At 47.8% G+C, this 24,189-nt stretch overlaps 1 protein-coding gene across 1 annotated transcript in view; it reads left to right on the forward strand.

The window, feature by feature from the left end:
- The window catches only part of SH3RF3 (SH3 domain containing ring finger 3), a 372,286-nt gene that overhangs the window by 293,245 nt on the left and 54,852 nt on the right, over positions 1 to 24,189 (forward strand). The window contains exons 6-7 of the mRNA XM_031007935.3: positions 8,411 to 8,581; positions 12,783 to 13,036. Coding sequence (XP_030863795.2) covers positions 8,411 to 8,581; positions 12,783 to 13,036 — 425 coding nt within the window. The remainder of the gene's footprint in view (positions 1 to 8,410; positions 8,582 to 12,782; positions 13,037 to 24,189) is intronic.

The raw sequence follows: 24,189 nt of genomic DNA on the forward strand, positions 1-24,189 counted from the left end.
TGGAGGCAGACCCTGAGATGGGGTGGTTTGTGGGGAGTGCTCTCAGGACACACCTGAGCTGTGGCTGAAGGGAAGCCTCTCTGATCCTCAGGGCTCTGGAGCTGAGACAACCCTGCGGAGTTTCCCCATTGGAAGTGAGCCAGCGCTGGCTTCAGGCTGCCCTTTGAAGGGGCAGTCATGGGTGATGCTGCACCCTGAGGGAGATTCCCAGTGCAGCCACCACAGTGAGTGATCAGCCACTCATCGCCCTTCAGAGGGGACCCAGGCTGGGCATCCCTGGACCCTGTCCGGTGGTGAGGCTTCAGCCTCAGAATGCAGCAGAAACACAGGCAAACCTCATTTCATTGCACTTCACTTTGTTGTGCCTCACAGATACTGCATTTTTTTTTACAAATTGAAGCTTCGGGGCAACCCAGCATCCACCAAGCCTAGTGGTGCATTTTTCCAACAGCATGTGCTCACTTCGAGTCTCTGTGTCACATTTCGGTAATTCTCATAATATTTCAAACTTTTTCATTATATCTTTATGGTGATGTGATCAGTGATTTTTGGTGTTACTGTTATGGAATTGTTTTGGGCACCATGGACCATGCCCACATAAGACAGCGAACTTACTCGATAAGTGATGTGTATGTTCTGACGGCTCCACGGACCCACCGTTCCCCCACCTCTCTTTCTCTCTCCAGGCCTACCTTTTCCCTTAGACACAACAATATTGAAATCAGGCCTTTTAGTAACCCTAAGTGACCTCTAAGTGGTCAAGTGAAAGCTAGAGTCGAACATCTCTCACTTTAAGTCAAAAGTTAGAAATGATTAAGCTTGGTGAGGAAGTCATGTCAAAGGCTGAGATAGGCTGAAACTTGTGCCAAACAGTTATCTGAGTTGTCAATGAAAAGAAAAGTTATTGAAGGAAATTAAAAGTGCTACTCCAGGGAACACACGAATTACAAGAAAGTGAAACAGCCTAATTGCTGATACGGAGAATGTTTGAGTGGCCTGGACAGAAGATCAAACCAACTGCAACATTCCCTTAAGCCAAAGTCTAATCCAAAGCAAGGCCCTAACTCTCTTCAACTCCGTGAATGCTGAGAGAGGTGAGAAAGCTAAAGGAGAAAAGTTTGAAGCTAGCAGAGGTTGGTTCGTGAGGTTTAAAGAAAGAAGCCATCTCTGTAACATAAAAGTACAAGGTAAAGCAGCAAGTGCTGATGGAAAAGCTGAAGCAAGTTATCCAGAAGATCTAGCTAAAATCACTGATGAAGGTGGCGACACTAAACAACAGATTTTCAGTGTAGACAAAACAGCCCTATATTGGACAATGATGCTAGGACTTTCATAGCTAGAGAGGAGATATCAAGGCCTGGCTTCAAAGCTTTAAAGGACAGGCCGACTCTCTTGTTAGGGGCTAATGCAGCTGGTGACTCTAAGTGAAGCCAGTGTTCATTTGCCATTCCGAGAACCCTAGGGCTCTTAAGAATTATGCTAAATCTACTCTGCCTGTGCTCTGTAAATGGGACAACCAAGCCTGCATGATAGCACACGTGTTTACAGCATGGTTTCCTGAATATTGTAAGTCCATTGTCAAGACCTACTGCTCAGGAAAAAAAAGATTCCTTTTAAAATATTACTGCTCATTGCCAGTGTACTTGGTTATTCAAGAGCTCTGATGGAGATGTACAAGGAGATGAATGTTGTTTTCATGCCTGCTGACACAGCATCCATTCTTCAGCTCATGGATCAAGGATAGTTTAGATTGTCAAGTGTTCTTATTTTAAAAGTACATCTTTTTCTTTCTTTCTTTCTTTCTTTTTTTTGAGATGGAGTTTCACTCTGTCGTCCAGGCTGGAGTGCAGTGGCATGATCTTGGCTCACTGCAACCTCCACCTCCTGGGTTCAAGCCATTCTCCTGCCTCAGCCTTCTCGGTAGCTGGGATTACAGGCGCATGCCACCACGCCCAGCTAATTTTTGTATATTGTATATTTTTTTAGTAGAGACAGGTTTTCGCCATGTTGGCCAGGCTGGTGTCTAACTCCTGACCTCAAGTGATCCATCCGCCTTGGCCTCCCAAAGCGCTGGGGTTACAATCGTGAGCCACTGCGCCCGGCCAAGAAGTACATTTCAAAGGTTATAGCTGCCATAGATGGTGATTCCTCTCATGGATCTGGGCAAAGTAAATTGAAAACCTTTTGGAAAGGATTCACCATTCTAGGGCCATTATGAACATTTGTGATTCATAGGAGGAGGTCAAAATATCAACATTAACAGGAGTGTTGAAGAAGGTTCTTCCAATCCTCATGGATGACCTTGAATGGTTGGTTCAAGACTTCAGTGTAGGAAGTCACCGCAGATGTGGTAGAAACAGCAAGAGAACTAGAATTAGAAATTGAACCTGAAGATGTAATTGAATTGCTGCAATCTTATGAGAAAACTTGAACAGATGAGGAGTTGCTCGTTACAGATGGGCAAGAAAGTAGTTTCTTGAGATAAAAATCTCCTCCTGGTGAAGATGGTGGGAACATCGCTGAAATGACAACAAAGAGTTTAGAATAGCACATAAACAGTTGCTGAAGCAGTAGCAGGGTTTAAGAGGATTGCCTCCAATTTTGAAAGAAATTCTGTGGGTAAAGTGCTGTCAAACAGCATCAAATGCTATAGAGAAATCTATCATGAAAGGAAGAGTCAATGTAGCAAACCTCATTGCTGTCTTATTTTAAGAAGTTGCCACAGCCACCCCCACCTTCAGCCACCACCACCCTGAGTAGTCAGCAACTATTCACATCAAGACAAGACCCTCTACCAGCAAATAAATTATAACTCCCTGAAGGCTCAGATGATCATTAACATTTTGGGGCAATAAAATATATATATATATTTTTTTTTTTTTTTTGAGACGAGTCTCGCTCTGTCACCTAGGCTGGAGTGCAGTGGCATGATCTCAGCTCACTGGAACCTCCACCTCCTGGGTTCAAGCGATTCTCTGGCCCTAGCCTCCCTAGTAGCTGGGGTTGCAGGTGCCTGCCACCACACTGGGCTAATTTTCGTCTTTAGTAGAGGCGGGGTTTCACCATTTTGTCCCAGCTGGTCTCAAACTCCTGAGCTCAGGTGATCCACCTGCCTCAGGCTACCGAAGTGCTGGGATTACAGGTGTGAGTCACCGTGCCCGGACAAAGAAAATATTTCTTAATTAAGGTACTTACTTTTTTTAGACATAATGCTATCGCATACTTAATAGGCTACTGTATAGTATAAATATAACTTTTACATATATTGGTAAACCAAAAATTTGGGTGACACTTTATTGCAATATTTGCTCTATTGGGGCAGTCTGGAACCAAACCCACAAGTATCCCACAGGTATGCCTGTACCTGGAGGGCTGTTGAAACACAGATTGCTGGGCCTTACACCAGGAGCTCCAGGGTGAGGCCCCAGAATCTGCATCTCTAACAAGTTCCAGGTGAGGCCAGTACCACTGGCCCAGGTTCACACTTGGGGAGTCCCTGCACACTAGCCCTACACACAAGTGTCAAAGGTGCTCAGTTGGGAAAGACATCAGCTCCTAAGCTGGCCTCACAGCCGTGCCACCCCAGCTCGCTCCTTCCATGAATTCTGTGACACTCGGTTCTACCTGGGAGAACCCCATCTCAACCGGCGTAACTGCCTGTGGGATCCCAGGAAATCAGAAGGCCCCAGGGAGAACCGAGCAGTTTCTGCTGGCTGGGCTGAGCCAGACCATGATGTCAGCCCTCAGGGAAGAGGCGAAGGCAGCAGTGCTCCCGGAGCTGGCCATCCTGAGGCCGTACCTGCAGCTCCCCACGTGCTTGCGCACGCTCCTCTGAGCATCTGCACTCATCCTCGCCCTGCCTGCAGCTCCTGGTCGCCTCTGAGCTCCTGAGCCTGCTTCAGTCCTTCCACAGGACTTACCCAGCCCTCCCCAGCCCCCTGGCCTCCAGTGCAGCCCCTGACAGCACTCCTGCTGTGGGTCTTCCCTGCAGAGTGGGTGCTGCACCTACATGGAAGAGGTGAGGAGGAAGCACAGGCCTCCCTAACTCGAGCCAGCGTGGCCCTGGGAGAAAAGTAGAAGTGGGACTTCTGGTAGGAGAACTGGGAATCATTTACTTATTTTAGAAGAAGTATGAGCAAGCCACCATCTAGAGGAGAACGGGGATGAAATTAGCGAAGGCACTAAAATACTTTGGTTTACTCTGATTAGAGCGGAAGAGAAATCTGCAGACAATTAGCAGCAAGTAAAGATCTTGCTATAGAAATAAGGAAGTAGAATGGGTAAGCGAAGGCTGTGCTGTTAGTTTCAACAGGCTGCACGTGAAAGCAGACACATGCCATGCCCAGCTGGGTCAGCCGAGTCGGCCCAGCCACCAGCCTATCCTGTCTGTGCACCGTCCCGGGTGTGGTGAGCCCCTGGCCCCATGCCTGACTGCACACCTGCAGCGGCCACTTCTGCCTGGAGGAGGCTGTACTTGTCCTCAGCAACCTGCCCTCAAGAGGTGCTTTTTCTCATTGGCATGAAAGCCCTATACACGCTACCAGGTGGTGGTGAGGAAGGCTCTCTGATCCTAAAATCCCATGATTGCCTTAAATAAGTATTTGAAGTACCAACCTGTGAGAATCCGCAGAGGTGATGTCTGAGCATGCAGGGTGGCCTTGGCTGGTCTCGAGTGTTACGGAGATGCCCTGAGCACTCCGCAGGGCCTGTGTTGAGCTGCCAAGGTGTTTTGAAGCAAATGGAAGGTGAGAGTTGGGCTCAGGAGCCAGGAGGATGTGAGCCCTGCTACCTGCAGGTGCTGCCCGGTTCTCCCTGCCATGCCAGGCCCAGGTGCATGTGTCTACGAAGACTGGCTCGCCACTGAGTGCAGGGGACGCCATCCAGCTCAGCCAGGAGACTCTGAACTGGCAGTCCTGACAGGACTCAACTCACAGACGTTGGTGAGAAACAGGGTAACAGGCGATGCCAGTGTGGCTGCAGGGGGCAGCGGCAGAGACCCTGAGAGGTGGGAGGGAGGCAGGTTGGGAAGGGCCGGTCTCGGCACAAACTGCTCTTCAGTGTGGTCCCTCCAAGGCCTCCTCTTGAGTACCTCAGAGAGGACAGCAGATGCAGGTGACCCCCACCTGGGCCAGGGCCCACCCAACAAGAGCCGCATGCCAGAAAACAGACCCAGCACATCCATCTGCTTTTGGTGTCCCCTACGAGGCACCCAGAGGAAAAAAAGTAGGCAGAGAAGGGATTTTTCAAAGTGAAGCCAGGCTTATTTACATTCCGGTTCCCCCAGCAACCTACACCTAGAGGCCGAACTTAAAATAGAGATCAGAGTGAAGGATTACTCATCAACAGAACGAACTTAAAATAAGGTGAAGAGGCCAAGTGCACTAGTGCCCTGGTGCACGTCAGGGCAGCATCTCCCTACGCGTTGGCCACACCGGGCCTGTGCTTGGAGTGAGGAGCCAACATACCCCATTCAGGATCCCAGCTTCCCTGGGCCACACCTCTGTGCAACTGCAGCTCTTATCTTGCCCAAGCCCTGCCCCAGCTGTGCCCCAGGCTGCGCTGACAGCTCCAGCAGCCCAGCCCTGGCCCTACCCCTGAACATGCGTGACCATGGACAGAAGCTCCATCCCTTCGAGCTTTTGTGTCCGCAGCCGTGAAACGTGTGCAAGAAGGCCACAGACAGCCCTGGGGAGGAAGCACGTTGCACAGGACCACCCGAGCAGAGGTAGCCCTGCTAGGGGTTCCATGCTCCCAGGCCACCAAGCTCCATGCTGTGCAGGGAGCCTGCAGTAGCCTGGAGGGAGAAGTGGCCCAGCCCCAGTCAGGGGGTGTAGCCGCAGCCAATCCACGGAACAAGGCCTCCACAGAGCACAGCCCACCCCACACAGGCCACTGAGCCCCTAGCTCTGCACCTTGCCTGCCAGCCCAGGAGCAGGAGGGAGAGGAGTCCGTGAGCTGTGGTCAGCAGCTTGGGCATGTTCTGAGCCTGCCTTGGCAGCTGATGAGCCCCCCACTCCAGAGGAAAGGCAACCCCGGCCCCCAGAACCAACTAAAAGGAGCTGTTGGTGCGGCCTGAGTTGCATACTGTTGCCCATGGCCAGGAGCCAACCGGGCTGCGCATTCTGCGTGTGGCCACTGAAGCAAACTGTTTTGACACCATAAAGCAACAGATGAGGCTAACTTAAGCAGGATTTACACTCAATTGTATTTCTCTGAGAGCAGGCACATCAATTTGTGCATCATTGTTACTGATTCACAAGCCTTCCACAGATCCAAGTCCTCCCTGCACTCTTCCTCTCCTCTTCTGCCTTCCTTTGCCTCAGCCCAGGCTGTGTGGAAGCCACCCTCCTCTACTCTCCCCTTCTCTTTCCTCCTCTGTCCTCTCCTCGTCCTCTCCCATCCTCTCCCCATCTCCTCCTCCTCCCTCCTCCTCCCTCCATCTCTCTCATCCCCTTTCCTTCACCTCTCCCCGTTCTCCTCTCCTCCCCTCCAGCTTCCCTGCACAATGCACAGGTACATGTTGGCTGCAGTTGTTTGTCGTTTTCACTGGACTTTTCCCTTAGTAGTATTTCCTCTATGGTGATCAGAACAGAATCACACCCTGGTTTCTCTCCATTTGTCACCTAGACATAGCATTGAAACTGTGAACATGGTGAGGTGGGGGGGGTCCTCTCCTGATGATTTTGTGTATCCTCCTGAAGCCCAGAGTTGGTCCTAACTTCACTGTCAGTGTTCACCATTTCAAACAGGGAAAGAAACAAAGATGCCAGCCACAGTTGGAGCCCACAGCGTGTCCCTAGGGGGAGGGCGTGAGGGACACCTATCAACAAAGGAAATAGCCAAGGTCATTGAATGAGGGCAGAGGGCCTTGCTATATAGGATTAGGATGTTCGAAAAGGGGGGCAGATTTCATATTAAGGCCAAGAAACTTTTAATCTCTACAAGGTTCTCATGCTGTTCCAGAATATTCCACACTGGTTCTTTTTTCCTGCTTGAGCCCTCGTGAGCTGCATTCTGTTTCTGTTTTCACTTCTAAGTGAGGTTCCTCCAGCATCGGGAGGGTGCAATGGTGGGATCTATGAGCTTCCCTCTCATCCCCAGAGATGCACTGTGTGCACAAGCCGCTGGATAGGGTCAGCATCCCCACCCAGCAGCCTGTACTGGTGTGAGATCCACCAGATCACTCTTCATTAACATTCATCTTTGGTCTCTTAGTGAACTGAGGTCTCCACCAGCTTCCGTGGCTGAATCTTGTGAGCAAATAAAATAATCTGATCGGTTCTCTCCCTCCGTTCAAAACCAACCTTCCCCAAATCCCAAAAGTAGCAGAGCACTTTTGTAAGTATTATCCAGTCCTTACAAGGAAAAGATATAGGTATAGTTAAGTATTTTATGAGAGTAGCTTGGCCCATGGGCTGAGTTAGAGGCACAGCATCTAAACCCTAAGCTAGGATTTTCACCACTAAATTTGCTCTTTCCTTATTTGCAAATAAGACTTAAAATTAAGGCTGGTGTAATCCCAGCACTTTGGGAGGCTGAAATGGGAGGATTGCTTGAGACTAGGAGCTCAAGGCCAGTCTGGGCAACATAGCGGGACCCCATCTTTACAAAAAATAAAAAACTTAGCCAGCATGGTGGTGCACACCTGTGGTCCCAGCTGCTTAGGAGGCTGAGGTGGGAGGATCACTTGAACCCAGGCAGCTGAGGCTGCAGTGAGCTATGCTTGTACCACTGCACTCCAGCCTGGGTGACAGGGTGAGATGCTGTTTCAAAAAAAAAAAAAGGTCAAGTAATTAACCATAGCACAATTACTGCAAGGAAGTGTGCAACCACAATTTTCTAACTTAACCACCTTTCCCTTAAAAAGTGCCTCTGAGGTCTCTTCCACCTCTTGTTGATTGGATAAGCCAGGCAGGAAAACCAGGCCAGGTTATATTAAGTGAGGAAAACCCAGCCCAAGAATAGCTTAGCTCACCCTAGGTTTTCCCTAAGGTTTCCCTTGCTCAGAGCATCAGACTTTAGAAGAGGAAAACACTGGAAATCCAAAGAGCTGGCCCTGGGATGCAGTTCAGAGAGTCCTTGAGGGCTTTGGGGTCACTGTGCTTCACGGAGCTGCCTTCCCATCTGTCAGATGGGCAGGTGGAATCCTCCTAAGGTTGTGGGTGACAGGCACACCCCTCCCCTGCAGGCAGCTCCCCACAGGCTCCCTCCCTCCCCTGCCTCGTGGGTTTGTTATGAGGAGTGAGCTGGGGAGGGTGTGTGGGGCCTCTGTAAACTGCAGAGCCCCCATAGACACTAGTGGGTTTTTTTAGGTTGGGTTCCTCCAAAGACAACCTCCCCCCAGGAATGCCGGCCGGTCCCGTTCCCCAGGAGGGCTCACACTGACACTGGCCCCATGCTTTGCCCGCAGGTACCTGGCGCTCTACGCCTACAAGCCCCAGAAGAGTGACGAGCTGGAGCTGCACAAGGGAGAGATGTACCGGGTCCTCGAGAAGTGTCAGGATGGCTGGTTCAAGGGGGCGTCTCTGAGGACCGGGGTCTCTGGGGTGTTCCCCGGAAACTACGTGACACCCGTTTCCAGGTGAGGGCATGGTGGTGGCAGCCTGGGCAAGGAGAGGGCAAGGGTCTGCACGCCCTACCGCTGTTGTTACTGCTGGAGGCTACTCTGTGAGCCGGGCCCAGAAGGCAGCAAGGCCACCAGTGCCCAGGGTTCAGCCCCCACTGGCGTCCCCAGGCCCGCATTTCACCTTCTGAGCTGGGTTTGCACTCAACTCCTTGGCTGTCCTCAGCAGACATTGGCCACCAAGGGGAGAAGAATGGGATCAGGAGGAGCAGGGACAGGAAAGTCACCAGAATGAGGTCTCAAGTGTGAATGTGTGTTTGTGTGAGGACAGTGTGTGCACATATATACAGTGTGTTCAGCGTGTATGCTATGCGTGTGCAGTGTGTGCACGCTTCTGTGTGCTTGTGTGCATGTGGGCAGAGTATGTGCAGTGTGCGTGCCTGTGCACGTGCGTATGCATACTGTAAGCACAAGGTGTGTGCGCGTGTGCATAATGTAGGTACAGCATGTGTGTATGCAGTGTGTATGCATGTGTGTGCAGTGTGTGTCATCATATATAGACATGTGATATGTAAAACACTATATACATATATGCAAAGGAAAAATGATATCTTCCCAAAGGTCAACGATTGTTGAGTGGTCGCATTGTGGTAATATATTTTTTTCTTTGTGTTGCCAGTGTTTAATAAGTTCTCAGTTCTACTACTTTTATAAAATAGAATATGTAATTTTAGAGTCACTGAAGAGACAAGGGAGTTGTCTGGGAATTTTTCGCTGAGATGAGGATCCACAGCTTGGTGATATCAGTCAGCCTCACTCACAGAAGCCCCTCGTGGGCACGGCCCTGTGTTGACACTGCAGGACACACACACAGAAGCGAAAGACGTGGCCTTGGGTTTCTCCTGTCTTTGGAACAAGGCTACAGTGGAAACAAATAACCCGTAGACCCTGCATTGATTGCTGGGCTGATTGCTACTTGCAGAGTGGTCTCGGGACACATGCGGTGTTGACTTGAGCAGCTCTAGTTCGCAAGGTGATCTTCAGCCAGGGCCTCCCTCGAGGTGCCCAGAAGGGGGCTAAGGGATGATGGAGTTGCCCAAAGCCTGAAAGGTCTGCAGGCACAAGGCTGAAGGGGCAGTTAGAGATCCTTCGCTCAGGTGATGCTCAGCAGGGAAAAGCTTGAGAAGCAAACTGCAGAGGGGCTTCAGGAAATGCACCCCCTCAAACCCAGCCACCTGGTCAGAGGGGTGGCTACTTAGAGGGTGAGCTGCCCACGGCCTCCTGCGGCTTCTTCAGTGCTGTGGGGTGACTTGCCCAGCGTGCGCAGCTTCGAAGAAGGTCTGGTCTGGATTTCCCACGCCAGTAGGAACGGGTTGGCTCTCTCAGCCTGCAACCGGCCTGTGCTTGAAGCCCCTGGCCTGGAGTTGGGCTCACCTGCCATGTCATCAGATGGCTCTTCCAGGAAAGCACAGGTCACCCCTCTAGGTTAGGGGACTCCCTGACCAGCTGGCACCCTCCAGGAAGGCGCAGCCTGAGATGGCGGGTGTCCACACCTCTGGGCTCGCCCGCCCTGCTGGGGGACATCACTCTGTCACACGCCCTACTCTTATATGAGGAGGCAGGTTTTTCCTCCACGCAGCAGGTTAGAGCAGCAGCTTCTGAGGGAGGCCATCGGCTTCCCAGTTTCCAGTTTCTCTCCTCTGATTCTTCCTTTATCTTTATCTGAGAACTTCCGCAGACCTTCAGAGATGTAAAGCCTGCGGTTAAAATCCAGCTTCCTTGTGTAGCATTGGGACACCGCCTGGCCAGACAACTCCTGACGTGTGTCAGTCAGTGTCACCACAGGGAGCTCTCTTAGGCGCCCCCCACTCCCACAGTACTGGAATGCCTTCCACCCTCTTCCTGCTTCTGAATTAAACCCCTGAATATCCTTCAAGAGCTGGGTCCTAAGTCCACTTGCTATATGAAGCGTTGCCTGGAGGCCCTCATCCTTGCCTGTGCTGTAGTCGGGATGGACAGCTCTGCCCACGGTGTCATCCCAAGCAGCCCACTGGCAAGTTCTACAGGCATTCAGGATCCCCCCTCACAGGCCAGTCCCTGCTCCATAATAGCCATCTCCAGCTTTGTTTACCTGGCTCCTTGCATACCATGTTCATATACAAGGTGCTCAATAAATGCAGATCGAATCAATAAAAGAAATCTAGTTGTTCTGATCAAAATGTCTCCTCAAGAACTGTCTTCTCCTGCTGCCAGGGAGTTTGTTATGGGAAGATCCTCCAGCTCCTGACACTGGAGCACTTAGGGTGGCCCGGTCCCCTCCCTCCACCTCTGCTGTGCACCTCATGGTTGCTCACTCTCCTCAAGCCCTCTTGGTCTGTGTTTTCCAAAGAATGGCAGAGCCAGGAATAAACATTAAGGAAAAGCCACTCCAAATCTAGCCCCGGTAACTGCAGTGTCAGGAGGTCATTGAGTGTCCTCTCCGGTTCCTTAGAGAAGGAGCTGCGCCTGGGTCGGCTGCCCCCAGGTCAGTATGTTGAAGGCCATGGGTCCCTCAGTCCAATCCATAGCTCAGCATAAAACAGGAAATCTGGCCTCGGTCTTTATCCCCAGAAGTGGAAGACACCTGTCCCCCTCCAAAGCTGTGCCCCCAGGGCTTACACTTTCTTGATCCCTACTGGGTTCAGGACAGTTGCCAAAGCCACACAGCAGAAGGCTTATCTGGCAGTGACTGGAGGGTGGGCGAAGGCCTACTCCTTCCTACATAGACCTGGATCCACCAGCTGTGTTTGCCCCCATCGTGCTAGGACGCCCTGAAGTGCTGGTGGGCTCTCGGGGCTGGGAGTATAGTGCTCAGAGCTGAGCATTCTGAGTCCATTTAAAAACCTGGTGTGGGAGCAGGTATGTGGCTCTTCCTGTGAGGGCACGCACTAAGGAAGTAGGACTAGCCAAGGGTATCTCTGCCATCCTGCCATGAGGGCAGAGGGAAAGGGTTTTCTGCTGTCATGAGAGGCAGATGTGTGTCTGTATCTGTTGTGTTCAGACTTGTCAATATCACCTTGCAAATTAGTGACTCATCATTTGTGAGCCCACTTTATTTAGTTTTTAAAAATGATTTCCTCGGGGAAAAGTGAGCTCAACAGATAGAAAATGGGATTTTTAAATTCATGGTTTTGGCGGACCTGCTAACAAGCTTGATTCCTGGGTGAAGTTCAGCACAGCTCTGAGGGCTGGGGAAGGAGGACACCACCCAGGGTCCTCTAGCAGGTGAGTCCTTTTCCAAGAGGCCCCTCTCCTCTCAGCTGCTGTGCAGAAACCCTCACTGTGTGTTGCCAGGAGCTTCCCCGCTAGAGGTCGTGCCCAGTGATACCAGCCACAGGGAGATGGCTGGACCAGGCGCAGGAGACAGGGCAGGCAGCCTATTCTCCCACCTGTGGCTTCTTGGTGTGTCTTGAAATAAGATCCTGAAGGGACAGAAACAGGAATTTACCCAGCTCTTGGACAGATGGAAGACATTTAATTCCCCTGAAACTGAATCCACAGAAGCTTCCAAACCCCTAACTCTGCCATATTTCACATCGCTGCCTCCAGGACATGGGTTAATTGCAAATACACAGAGGGAAAGCGTGAAAAGCCCCATTTCCAGAGTGTTCCTCTTGTGTGAGCTGATGTCATCTGGAAACTTCGGAGTGAAAGGGCATCTATTTCTGGTATGGAACTGCAAGCTCCCAGACATTCTCAGAAGGACGTCGTGCTGTGTGTGCCCTTTCCCAGCAGCCAGCAGGTGCGAGGTGGCAGTCGTGCCCAGAGGGGGCCCGCGTCCTTGCCATCCTTTCCCCAACGTGCTGGATGTGTCAAGGCCTTGTGGGACATGACTGAGTCATCTGTTCTTTCTGGATGTATCTGGAGACACACAGCTGTTTGTAAGAACAAATTAAGGCAGTAGCTGTGGTATAAAAGATTTCGTTTGGCTCGTTCCTCTGTTTCTCAGGGCGGCTTTGCTATCTCTTAAATATTTCACACTGACAGTTTGCACCCCATGAAGGTTTTGTAAATGGGGCCCTTCTGCCCAGTGACAGGCATTGTTTTAGGACTTCGTCCCCAGATCAGTTGGCCTTCATCTCTTAAAGCCAGCAGGTCAGAGCGAGGCTCTGCCAGAGGCCCACATGGCACGATTGCCTCTGAGCCTCTCATCAGAATTCCTTCTGCTTTCTCTCCACAGGGTGCCTGCAGGAGGGGCAGGGCCGCCCCGGAATAATGTAGTCGGAGGGTCTCCACTGGCCAAAGGGATAACCACAACCATGCACCCAGGCAGTGGGAGTCTGAGCAGCCTGGCCACTGCCACCAGGCCCGCCCTGCCCATCACCACTCCCCAGGCCCACGCCCAGCACCCCACAGCCTCGCCCCCAACAGGCAGCTGTCTACGGCACTCAGCCCAGCCAGCGGCCAGCCAAGCCCGGAGCACCATTTCAACAGGTACGTTCACAGGGGCCTCACCCTGCAGGGCATCAACAAGGGGGCTTCCTGGGACATGCTTGTGAGACACATCTTGGCCCAAGGCTCCAGCAGTGCATGTGCTTGTCATGCTCGTGAATGTCTGATCTCCAGGAAGTTCACTTGCCTTATCATGTTACCCATCCTGGCAGCTGAAGTAAATTAACAAATATTTACACATTTCATTGTGGCAAGAGGGCCTCATAGACTAATAAGATTAACACCGGCACTTTCAAATGCCTACCCCATGAATGATTGTGGGCCGGCCACGTGGGTCTTCCATCTGCCGGGCCCTGCAGGGCTTCCCAGCTAGGCAGCATCTCACAGGACAGGGCTGGGGTGAGACTCGGGCCCAGACTCTTCCCTTTCTGAAGTGCTCTGAGGCAGGAGGAATGACAGCTGTTGATCCTTCGCCTTCATGGCAGCTGGAGAAACTTAAGGAAAACCGGTTTGGCCCCAGGATGTTGTGAGATGAAAAGAAATTATGGGTTGGGCCTTAAAGGCATAAAGAAGGTAAGCACATCTTGGTTGGTGGCTTAGTGTTGAGCTAGTAAGAACTGCTGATGCTGGATTTGCAGGATGATCTGGGAGCCCATGCCACGGCGTCTTCCACCACGGTGGAGCCAGTGACACTGACATGATGCCAAGTACCCCAGGACAAGAGGGGATAACACAGAATCTCTCTTCCCACCCCAACCCTGTCCTCTCAGAAATCATCTGTTTTTCTCAAAGTGAGGCTTAAAGGGCAAAAATAATGTAAATTCATGGAAGCAATAAAATATACTGTTTCTTAGACCAACGAACACTATGACCCATTAGAAGTGTCCAGAAAGCAGCTTCTCAAGTGTGGAAAGAGGAGACAACACTTAGGTCAGCAGAGGCCATATTTCCTTCCTTATCTTAGCTGATGGGACAAGGGGTGGGAGGTAAATGTCTGTCATCCACTTGCCCACCCAAGTGGGTGCAGGGTAGACTTCAGGTATCCAGTGCCCAGCATCGTCACTGGGTGCAGGTGGACTTTGAGTGCCTGGTGTCTGGCACCATCAGCAGGTGTAGGGTGAACTTTGGGTGCCCAATGTCTGGCACCATCAGTGGGTGCAGGTGGACTTCAGGTGCCCAGTGTCCAGCCTTGTGCTGGTGGTGTACCTGTCAAGCTGTGGGTAATTTAGCACTAGGAAAGCTTCATGGGTGGTCTGAGGACTACCCTGGTGTCAGAGCCTTCAAGACCTACTCTGCCATCTCAGATTCTGTAAGTCTCTACTAGTATCTTTTTTACTTAAATTAGCTAAGAATGATTCTTGGTTTTCACAACCCTGGCTCCAGGGCCCTGAGAAAGAATCTGCAGCAATATTACCTGGTGCCCAAGCCCACCCTGCAACCCATGACCTTCTGATTAGCCGTCCTTCAGCATGGTTTACGTGGATCTGTGTTTTCTGGTAGCCTCTAGCTGGGGATACAGTCATTGCAGTTGGCAAGTGATCTGGTGATCTGAAGTCGTGCTCCCTGACTGGTCAGAGGCAGCCAATATGCTGATCTGTTTGGCCACTGGAGCACCCAGGCAGGACCAGGGGAGCAAAAGTCCCAGGCCAGGTCCCTTCTGGTTATAAACATCTCATCCAATCAGCCCGGCGTTCTGTACAAATGTTTCCACATGCACCAGCACTAGAAAGGGTGAGTGGCCCCACTCATCACGGTGAGTCAGCATCCCAGTGCAGTGGCCCTGGGTTGTCTGCCCAGAATAGCCAGTATAATGGTCTTTCCACACCAAGCCTTGCTAGAAACGTTTCCAATTCAAAGAAGAAATGGAGCCCTGCCAGTCACTTCTCCCTCTGTGGAATAATAAGCAGCATCAAAAGAAATTGGCAAGGCTGTGGGGCAGTGCAACATTGTGTCTCAGTCCTCCATCACCATAGTAACCACGAGGGTGCCATGAGCATTCTCTTCCATCAGTTTAATGTTACACACGGGGAGAGTGAGGCACGGGATGGTTAAACGGCTCCCCAGTGCATCCCAGCCCAGCACTTGTCCTCACGCTATTGCTGTCACAGCCAGGTTAAAGAATGACTCCTACTGAGCCATATCAGTAAATTAAATGCCACTGAGTTCCTGTGGCATTTTCCACTTCATTCTGCATTTAGAGAGAGAAAAAACACTGTTGACAGTCCAAGTAATGGATTGTTCCCTGCAGTAATTGCCCATTTCAGCAGACCCCAACCCCGGTGGGTGGGAGGCATTTCATCAATGTTCTCATCTCGAGCCAAAGTCAGGCAGTTTGACAAAGGCTTAATTGCATTGGCCATAGCATCCAATATGATTTGTTCTACTTGATTAATGTAACTCCTTTCCCAAGGGCGGAGCACCCCCTGTAAAGTGCCAGTGTTCCTTGCACACTCCTGTCTGTGCTTAGCAGGAGTAAGAGCCCAGCATAGCCATGAATTCATCAGCGAAAAATCACCGAGAAGGAGCTAGATATAGGCAAGGCACCCTGCAGGGGTCTGGAAACAGAGGAGAACCAGACAAGCCCCATTTCCACCCCGGTTAGAGAGAATGACTAGAAAACAAAGTTCAGTGGTGGGTTTGGTAAAGGGCTGCAAAAGAGGCCTGCTTAGGTATTAAGAGAGTGTGGAGGAGGGAATTCATTCCGACTGGGGAGGAAAATAGGAGGGGGATTGGGAGTAGGGCATATGGAAAGTTTTCAAGAGGAGGTGATAATGCCTTGAATCTTAAAGGACAAATAGGAAGTATCTGCGCAGACAAAACAGAAAGGAGGTTCTGAGCAGAGGAACCAGCATGAGCAATGGCCTAGCAATGAGGAATAGCATAACTCTTGTTTTGGGGAACTTTATTTAGTTGTGACATGACTGAAGCAAAGCTATGGAAGAAGGAGAAGTCCAGTGTGTAGATGACAGTTCCCTGCAGAGGCACACTGTCCTTTAAATCTGAAAGGTGGGTAGAGCTCAGCATGCAGCAGCAGGAGAGTGTGGGAAGCACTCAGGAAGGGGAAGCATGGGGAGCTCTTGGGCCAGGGGCCCATGGACGCTGGAATACGGATAGGGTGCGGGAGCAAAGAAAGACCTGCAGTGAAGCTGAAAAGCTAAGCAGAGCAGAGCATGGAGGTTCTTCTAGACCATGTAAGGAATTTAGATGTTTATCCTAAGGGCAATGGGGCACACTAAAGGGTGTTGAATAATAGACATAGTCATATTTTTGTATTTAAAAGATTGAGCTAGACTTCTGCTTATGGCCAATCTGAAGTGATGAGGACAGGAATTACTCTCCCACATGAAACAAATTTAAAAAGCCAAGTATATAAAACAACAGTTTTCAAGACACCAGACAACCAAGGACTGATTCACGAGAGAAGTTGCAAGCAGTGGCAAAGGGAGGCAGGTAACCAGGTGGAGGAGCCCCACAGGCTCTCTGCAGTGAGAACGTGGAGATCAGAGTTTGTGTGACAGAGAGGGCTTGAGTTTCCAGGGCAGTGACCAGAGATGAGAGAGCAGCACAGAGAGGCTGCAGAGCACGCCCTGAGATCTTCAGCCGACAACTCATCTGCATATGAACATGAGAAATGTACCCAAAGCCAGGAAAAGAATCAAAGAAAGAAAGGATTAGTGCTAACAGTGCCCAGAATACACACCAGCTGGAAATAGTGCCTGTTCCCACCAGCCAGACGGAAAAATTGCAGAAATCACCAGGCATTGAGTAATCTACACAGGACCTTGCCTCTGTAGTGGTCAGACTGAGCACTGTTCCAATTTCACCCAACAGAGCTCAAAAACAACACTCAAGAGTCAAACTATTTCTGATTAATTTATCTTTGTCCCAGAACAAAGCTTAAGAATATTTATAGGAATACAAAAAAAAAAAATTCCAGCTCTCAACAACATAAAAATCACAATGTCTGATGTCCAATAAAAAATTATGAGGCATGCAAAGGAACAGGAAAATATGACTTATAATGAAGGGATCAGTCAATCAATCAAAACTGACCCCAAATTGACATAGATGTTGCAAAGACATTTAAAAATGATATTACAGTTGCTTTTCACATACTCAGAAAGTTAAGTAGAGACATAATAGACCCAAATCACACTTCTAGAAATAAAAACTACAGTGTGTGAGATCAAGAATATACTAGATGGAATTAATGGCAGATTAAACATTGCTGAATAAAAAATATTTGTAAACTTGAAGATATAGTAATAGAAGCCGTGGAAAGTGGAACACAGAGATAAAAGACAATTTTGAAAAATGAACGGAATCCGTGAGCAATGGGACAACTTTAAGTGGCCTAATATATGTGTAATTGGAGGTCTCCAATGTAGAGGAGAGAGGTAGGACAGAAAAATGATTTGAAGAAATAATGACCAAAATTGTTCCAAATTTGATGAAAACCACAAACACAGTTCAAAGACAGTTGGTGAACACCAAGTACAAGAAACATGAAGAAAACTGTAACAAGGCAAATCACAATCAAACTGTTCAAAATCTCTCATAAAGAAAACACTGAAAACAGCCAGAGGACAAAAAGATACATTACATGAAATAGAAAAAAAGATAAGGATAAGGATGATGTCAAGAACAGTTCAAGTGAGATGACAGAATAACCAAAAAACATACTGAAAGAAATATAGCTGTCAATCTAGTACTCTACTCCCAGCAAAAATATCTTTCAAAAAAAGCAAAATAAAGAATTATTCAGAAATAGTAAAACTGAAAGATTTTGTCGCTAATAAATCCACACTATTGGCCAGGCACAGTGGCTCACACCTGTAATCCCAGCACTTTGGGAGGCTGAGACGGGTGGATCACGAGGTCAGGAGATTGAGACCATCCTGGCTAACACAGTGAAACCCCGTCTCTACTAAAAACACAAAAAATTAGCCAGGCGTGTTGGCGGGCACCTGTAGTCCCAGCTGCTCAGGAGGCTGAGGCAGGTGAATGGCGTGAACCTGGGAGGCAGAGCTTACAGTGAGCCGAGATCGTGCCACTGCACTCCAGCCTGGGCAACAGAGCAAGACTCCACCTCAAAAAAAAAAAAAAAGAAAAAATCCACACTATTAGAAAGGTAAAAATGAAATTATTTAGAAAGAAGGCAAATGATACCAGATGAAAATGAAGATCTATACAAAGGAATGAAAAGCACTGGAAATGGTAACTACATAGATAAATACATAAGATGTTTTCTTATTATTTGAATATCTTTAAAATATAATTGACTGTTTAAACAAAAGTGAAAGCAATCTAGTTTGGGATTTAAAACTCAAAAGCAAAATGTACAATAAACAAAAACACAAAGTTTGGGAAGGGAGAAGTGGAAGTTTGGTATACTACTGTAACATTCTTATACTATGAATCGTTATATTATGAAATCATTTGTAAATGACTATAATAAAATAAAGATGTAAGCAGTCACTAAATATGAAACAAAAAGTTACAGCAAATAAGCTAAAAGGGAATAAAAAGGAATCATGAAAACATCCAAAAGAAAGCATTAACAGAAGGGAAAAGAAACCATACATGGGTCAAAGAGAAAACATATAGTAGGATGGTAGGTTTAAACCTAATCGTGTAAGTAATCACACTAAATGTAAATGGTCTAAATAACCCTAAATATAATTCAGAGATTGTCACATATTACTAAAAACAAACAAAAAACCAATGATATGCTGTGAGTAAGAAACATACTTTAATACTTCAAGTCTAAACACATAAATAAGCTAAAAGTGAAGGGATGGAACAAGTTATACACATTCTCATTATTCATGGTAGTTACATTCTATGAAGTTATCATGAACACTGAATTTGTGAATACTGAACTATTGCTTCTAGGTGAAATTGTGTGTGGCATGCGTGCATGGGTGTGTACACATATCTCACATAAATTATCATCTTGTTCTAGTAGATTCTATTTTATTTATCTGACAAAAGAGAAAATGAGGTTCAGAAGGATTAAGTGGCTGACCTGAGGCTGCCCTATTAACAGGTGCCAGAGCTGGGATTCAAATACTGTCCAAGTGGCCTCAGAGCCAAAACTTTCTGCATTGTACTGTGTTGCCCCCTGTCGGCTCTATCCTCCTGTCATCTCTGTGTGACGCTGAAACAAAAATCGCCTTGTTCAACCTCAGCTGGGAATATGGGTGTCAGGCAACTCAAATTTTTGCCATTCCATGAATGTCTGAAAATAACTGAAAGCACCACAGATAATGACTTGAGGGTTACAAATCGTTTTTCACTAGTAGAAGAATTTGCAAATACAGAATCTGCCAATAATGAGAATAGATTATATGATGCTAATATTAATCAAAAGAAAGCTGGAGTGGTTATCTTAATCAGATAGAGCAGAATTTATAAAAATTATTAGAGATAAAAAGGCAATTTCATAACAATAAAGGGGTCAGTTCATTAAGAGGACATAACAGTTCTAAATATTTATACACCAAGTAACAGAACTTCAAAATACATAAGCAATATGGATAAAGGTACAAGGAGAAATAAACATCTACAATTATGGTCAAAGACTTTCATGTCTCAATAATTGATAGAACAGTTAGATATAAAATGGTAAAAATTTAAAACATTAGAACAACAGTATAATCAACTTGACTTAGTTGACGTTTGTGAAACATTCTACCCAACAACAGCAAAATGCACCTTCTTTTCAAGTGCACACAGAACATTTACTGAGATAGATTATATACTGGGCCATAATATTTTTAAGTTTCAGCACATTTAAAGGGATTCAAGTCATGGAAACTACATTCCCTGACCACAGTGGCATTGAATTAGAAATCATTAATACAAATAATCATTAATACAAATAATAATACAAATAATTGAGTATATCAAATACTTGAAAACTAAACAGTTTACTTCAAAATAACCCATATATTAAAGAACAAATCAAAAGGGATATTATAAAGCATTTTGAGCTGAATGAAATGAAAATGAACAGTGAACTTGGGAAGCTAACACTGATTTAGAGACTTCTTATAAAACTACAGTAATTAAGTTTATGTGATATTGTTGTAAAGATGTTTGTTTTTAATATTTAAAAAGTCAACTCTATGGGTCTATATAAAATGGAACACACAATAGCCAAGTGCTGAAGCACTGGCCTACTGGCTGTAGGATAAAAAGCAGGCCTTGTTGGCTGACTTTCAACTCCTGCAGGAGAATATGGACAGGAAGCCCCTGTGAGAATCAGGGGACCAGAGCTAGGTGTGCCAGTTCTAAAAACTCCATCATTTTCCAGGCGATGGGCCATACTAAGCCTCCACCTGGGGTGTGAGAGAAAGAAGAAAGAGCCCCAACCCTGGTCATGGTGCTGAGTTTGAGGATGGCTCTGGCGTGAGGACTAGGACTAGCTCAGCACCCTCTCTGCAGGACCAGAACTCCAAGAAGCCCATTAAACCTAGTTCTAAGGGAGGGTCCTAGAGGCCAAGCAGCACTAACAACAGAACTGCCAGACCCAGAAAAGTAGACAAAGAGCCGCAAGCTCAGGGTGAGCTGGCACATTAAGATTTCAAAACACAAAAGGGAAACTCACACATAAGTTAGCCAATAAACTCAAGAGATAGGAGGAAAATAAGGGAGAAATCTGAGAGCATCTTTGAAATCAGTATGTTTAAGATCTAAGAGGAAAAGAAGGAATAACATATACACACACAAAAGAGAAAAATAGGAAGCTATGAAAAAATAGGTGGATGGCTATGAATCAGAAACAACTGGATATGAAAAAGAACCAATTTGAAATTTTGGAGAGGAAAAATATATATTTAAATACAAAACCTCTGTAGGTAGCATAAACTCTAGACACAGTTGAAAGTGGAATTAGTGAAATTGGAAAGCCATACAAAGGAATTTATCCAGAATACAGAGCAGAGATGAAAAATGTGAAAGAGATGTATAAACATGGAGGATAGATTGAGGAGCTCCAAACTACTTCTAACAGGATTTTCATAACTAGAAAATAGAAGGGATGGGACAGAGAGAAGATTCAAAGGAGTAGTCCCTGAGAATTCTCCAATATTGAAGAGGGGCTCAAGTCCTCACACAGAAAGCACAAAGAGTGCTGAGTAGGAAAAATAACCAAAAATCCAAGCCTAAACATGCTGAACTTAAAGCATCAAAGGATAAGGAAAATACTACAAAAGCTGCCAGAGGGCAGATACAGATTACTTACATAGAAATGAATAAAAATATAAGAAAGAGCCAATGTACACACTATTTCAAAAATATTAAGTGTAAAGAAAAATGGGAAAAGGAGGTACTAGCTAAAAGAGGACAAGGTATAGAAGGAAGATTATTTATTAAATGGGAGGGACAACTGGTTAATAAATTATGGGAGAAAGCTAATAAAGAGGCTAAATATATGAGAGAAGGGATGAGCCAGAGAAGGTATCAAGGATGTGGGTGAAGGCGTTGACCTGGTGGGACCCAGAGTCCTTGTGACTGGAAGGGAGGGGTGTGGGGAAGTAGAGAGGGGGTTGGCTTGGAGTTGTGGGAGTTCCATTTCATCCCTGAAGTGGGAAGCGATACCCCTGAAAATAAGGAAAGGACAAAGCTGGTGATGCAGTAGGTCATTTATTCATTCTCCTATCATTTATAAAGCACCTACAGATACTAGGGACATAGAATGAACTGAGTGAGGGTTCACAGTACTTGGAAGCTGCAGCGGGACTGAAACACACCAAAAGTTTAAAGAAGAGAGGAAAGGGAAAAGCAGGGACCATGGGTGGTGCTTTCCTAAGCAGCCTTCATCTGTCAGCTTGACTTCAAAGAAGGTGTGGGCTACTTTGGCATCACTAATGAGTAGTCCCAGCCAGCTCGGGGTTGGGGCACCCGGGGTGGGTGAAAATAAGGGTAAATCCTACCAGAGATGAGCACACTCTTCACCAGCCAGTGTCATGACCTGAGCTGTGCCTTGCTTTCTCACGCTACAGTTTTTCTTCTCCAGTGGTTCCATTCTGTGAAATCGGAAGTGACATGGCTGGGGCTCTTTTTTCCTCAGAGACTCACTCTTTTATTCAAAAAATGTACAAAGCACCTTCTACATGCCAGGCACCATTGCGGGTGTTATCGTGAATTAAGCAGCCATGTCCCCACCTCATGGAGCTCCGTTGCACAGTGGGGACAGGCAATGAATAATCAGCCTCCAGCGAACATGTAAATTACACAACTGTGAGGAGCTAAGAGCCTTGGGAGCAAAGGAAAGCTGGAGCTAGAGCAGGAGCAGGGGAGGCTGAGGCTGCAGGGTCAGGCAGCACCGTGAAGGTGGTAGGCAGGTCTCCAGAAGGTGGTATCTGAGCCTTCCAGGCACCTGAGGGTCCCACCTTGCAGCTATGAGGGAGGTGAGGTCTATGGGCAGGGGTGCTGGCACTGTGCCTCTGAGGTGACCAGGAGCCAATCCTATTGGCAGAGTGGCCAGGAGGCCAGTGTGGCTGAGGGGAGAGTATTAGGAGGTGAGGTTGGAGCTTGCTGGAACACACTCCCTCTCTTCTTTGGTGCCTGGGATGAGCAAAGTAGTGCGGCAGGCAAGGGGAAGCCGGCCAGGAGGTAGAGGCCAGCCATGCACAGCCCAGGGGCACAGACCCTGGTGTAGTCCCAACGCCGAGGGCCACAGCGCTTCCCTGGCAGGCTGTCACCCCCTTCCAGGGACCCTGGACCGAGCGAAGGGGAGTCAGACAGCTGAGCGGAGAGATGAATAAATCTCGAGGAGCAGCCTCCGAGTCAGGGTTTCCAGGGTGATTAAATGACCCGAGGCCCCTGGATCTGCGTGATTGCCTGACCTGCTCTCCTTGTAAATGTGGAGCTGTGTTGGGTTAGGATCAAATGTTTCAAGTTTCCAACCCAGCTGAAGCCCTGAATATTAAAAAAAAAAAAAAAAAGAAAGAAAGAAAAAAGAAAAAGAAAACAGAAAAAAAAAACCCCCACATAAATCAGCCTTTCTGTATTTCACCGCGTAGAAACAGCAGGCTGCCTAAGTCCCGGAGAATCCAGGATCACATAATTAGATCTCACCAGCGCTTCACACACGGCTGTGTCAGAAGAAGGCCCGACTCCCAGATGGAGAGCTTTGTATGTCTCACGGTGCTACTTCCCGTGGCCTCCAAACGCTGTTAGGATTAACGAGTGCATAGTTGGGGGCTGAGAAGATTGTTTTTATTGCATGTATTTTCTTTCATGCTCTGAAGCCATGAATGCCACAAAGTCTGCTGGTAGAAAATGATTACAGTATGACATAATTTTTCTCTGCCTTAAGAATGCACAGCAGCTGGATGTGAGCTGCGTGGTGCTGCCTGGGCCACTTGGTATAAAGCAGTGTCTGATGCTCAGCCCAGGTCTCCACTTGGGCCAGAACAACCCAGGACACAAGTCACCACTCCCCTGGGGACGTTCATTCTCTCCCAGCATTTGTTTCATCCATATTTATTAAGGAGATAATTCCCTGAAATTACTAACACACATAGTAGCAGGATTGCTATTAATGTGGTGCTGTGTTTAAAGGGAGCTGTATCTTTTCATATGGGAGATTTTTGCAAATGTTACAACTTTCAATCCCTAACATCTTTAAGAATTGTTTTTGCTGGCAGCAAGGTGGTGGATCCACAGTTGTAAGGTTCCAGTTTTGTAAACCTGGAAGCCCGGTGCTTCGACATGCAGGCACAGCAGCAAATGCAGGCGGATGGCAGCAGGGTGGTGGGCGGCTTCTCCTCCAGGCTGCTGCTGGGAGAAACGTCTGCTGCTTCCTTCCTGCAGTTGTCCCCAGCCAAGGCAGCTCTCACATGCTTAGCCCTCACTCTTGCTGAGTGACATACCCAGTGTGGAAACCAAGGACCAGCCAGGCCAGTTCGGGATCAAGAGTAACTAGAGTCAAGCTTGATCGGCTTGCGTGCATTGGTGCTTAATAATTCAGAGGACATCTTGAGGCTTCACTGAGATGCTTTCACAGGCTTTATGTTTATGAGCATTTTACAACCATATTTCAAAACCATATTTTCAAAATTTTTCTGAGTGCTTCAGCTCATCACAGCGGAGAAAATTATTTAGAGCAGGAGTCCCCGGCCTCCAAGCCACAGACCAATTCCGGTCCATGGTCTGTTAGGAACTGGGCTGCACAGCAGGTTGTG

Source organism: Gorilla gorilla, chromosome 12 (genome assembly GCF_029281585.2).
Source record: "Gorilla gorilla gorilla isolate KB3781 chromosome 12, NHGRI_mGorGor1-v2.1_pri, whole genome shotgun sequence".
NCBI classification, from domain to species: domain Eukaryota; kingdom Metazoa; phylum Chordata; class Mammalia; order Primates; family Hominidae; genus Gorilla; species Gorilla gorilla.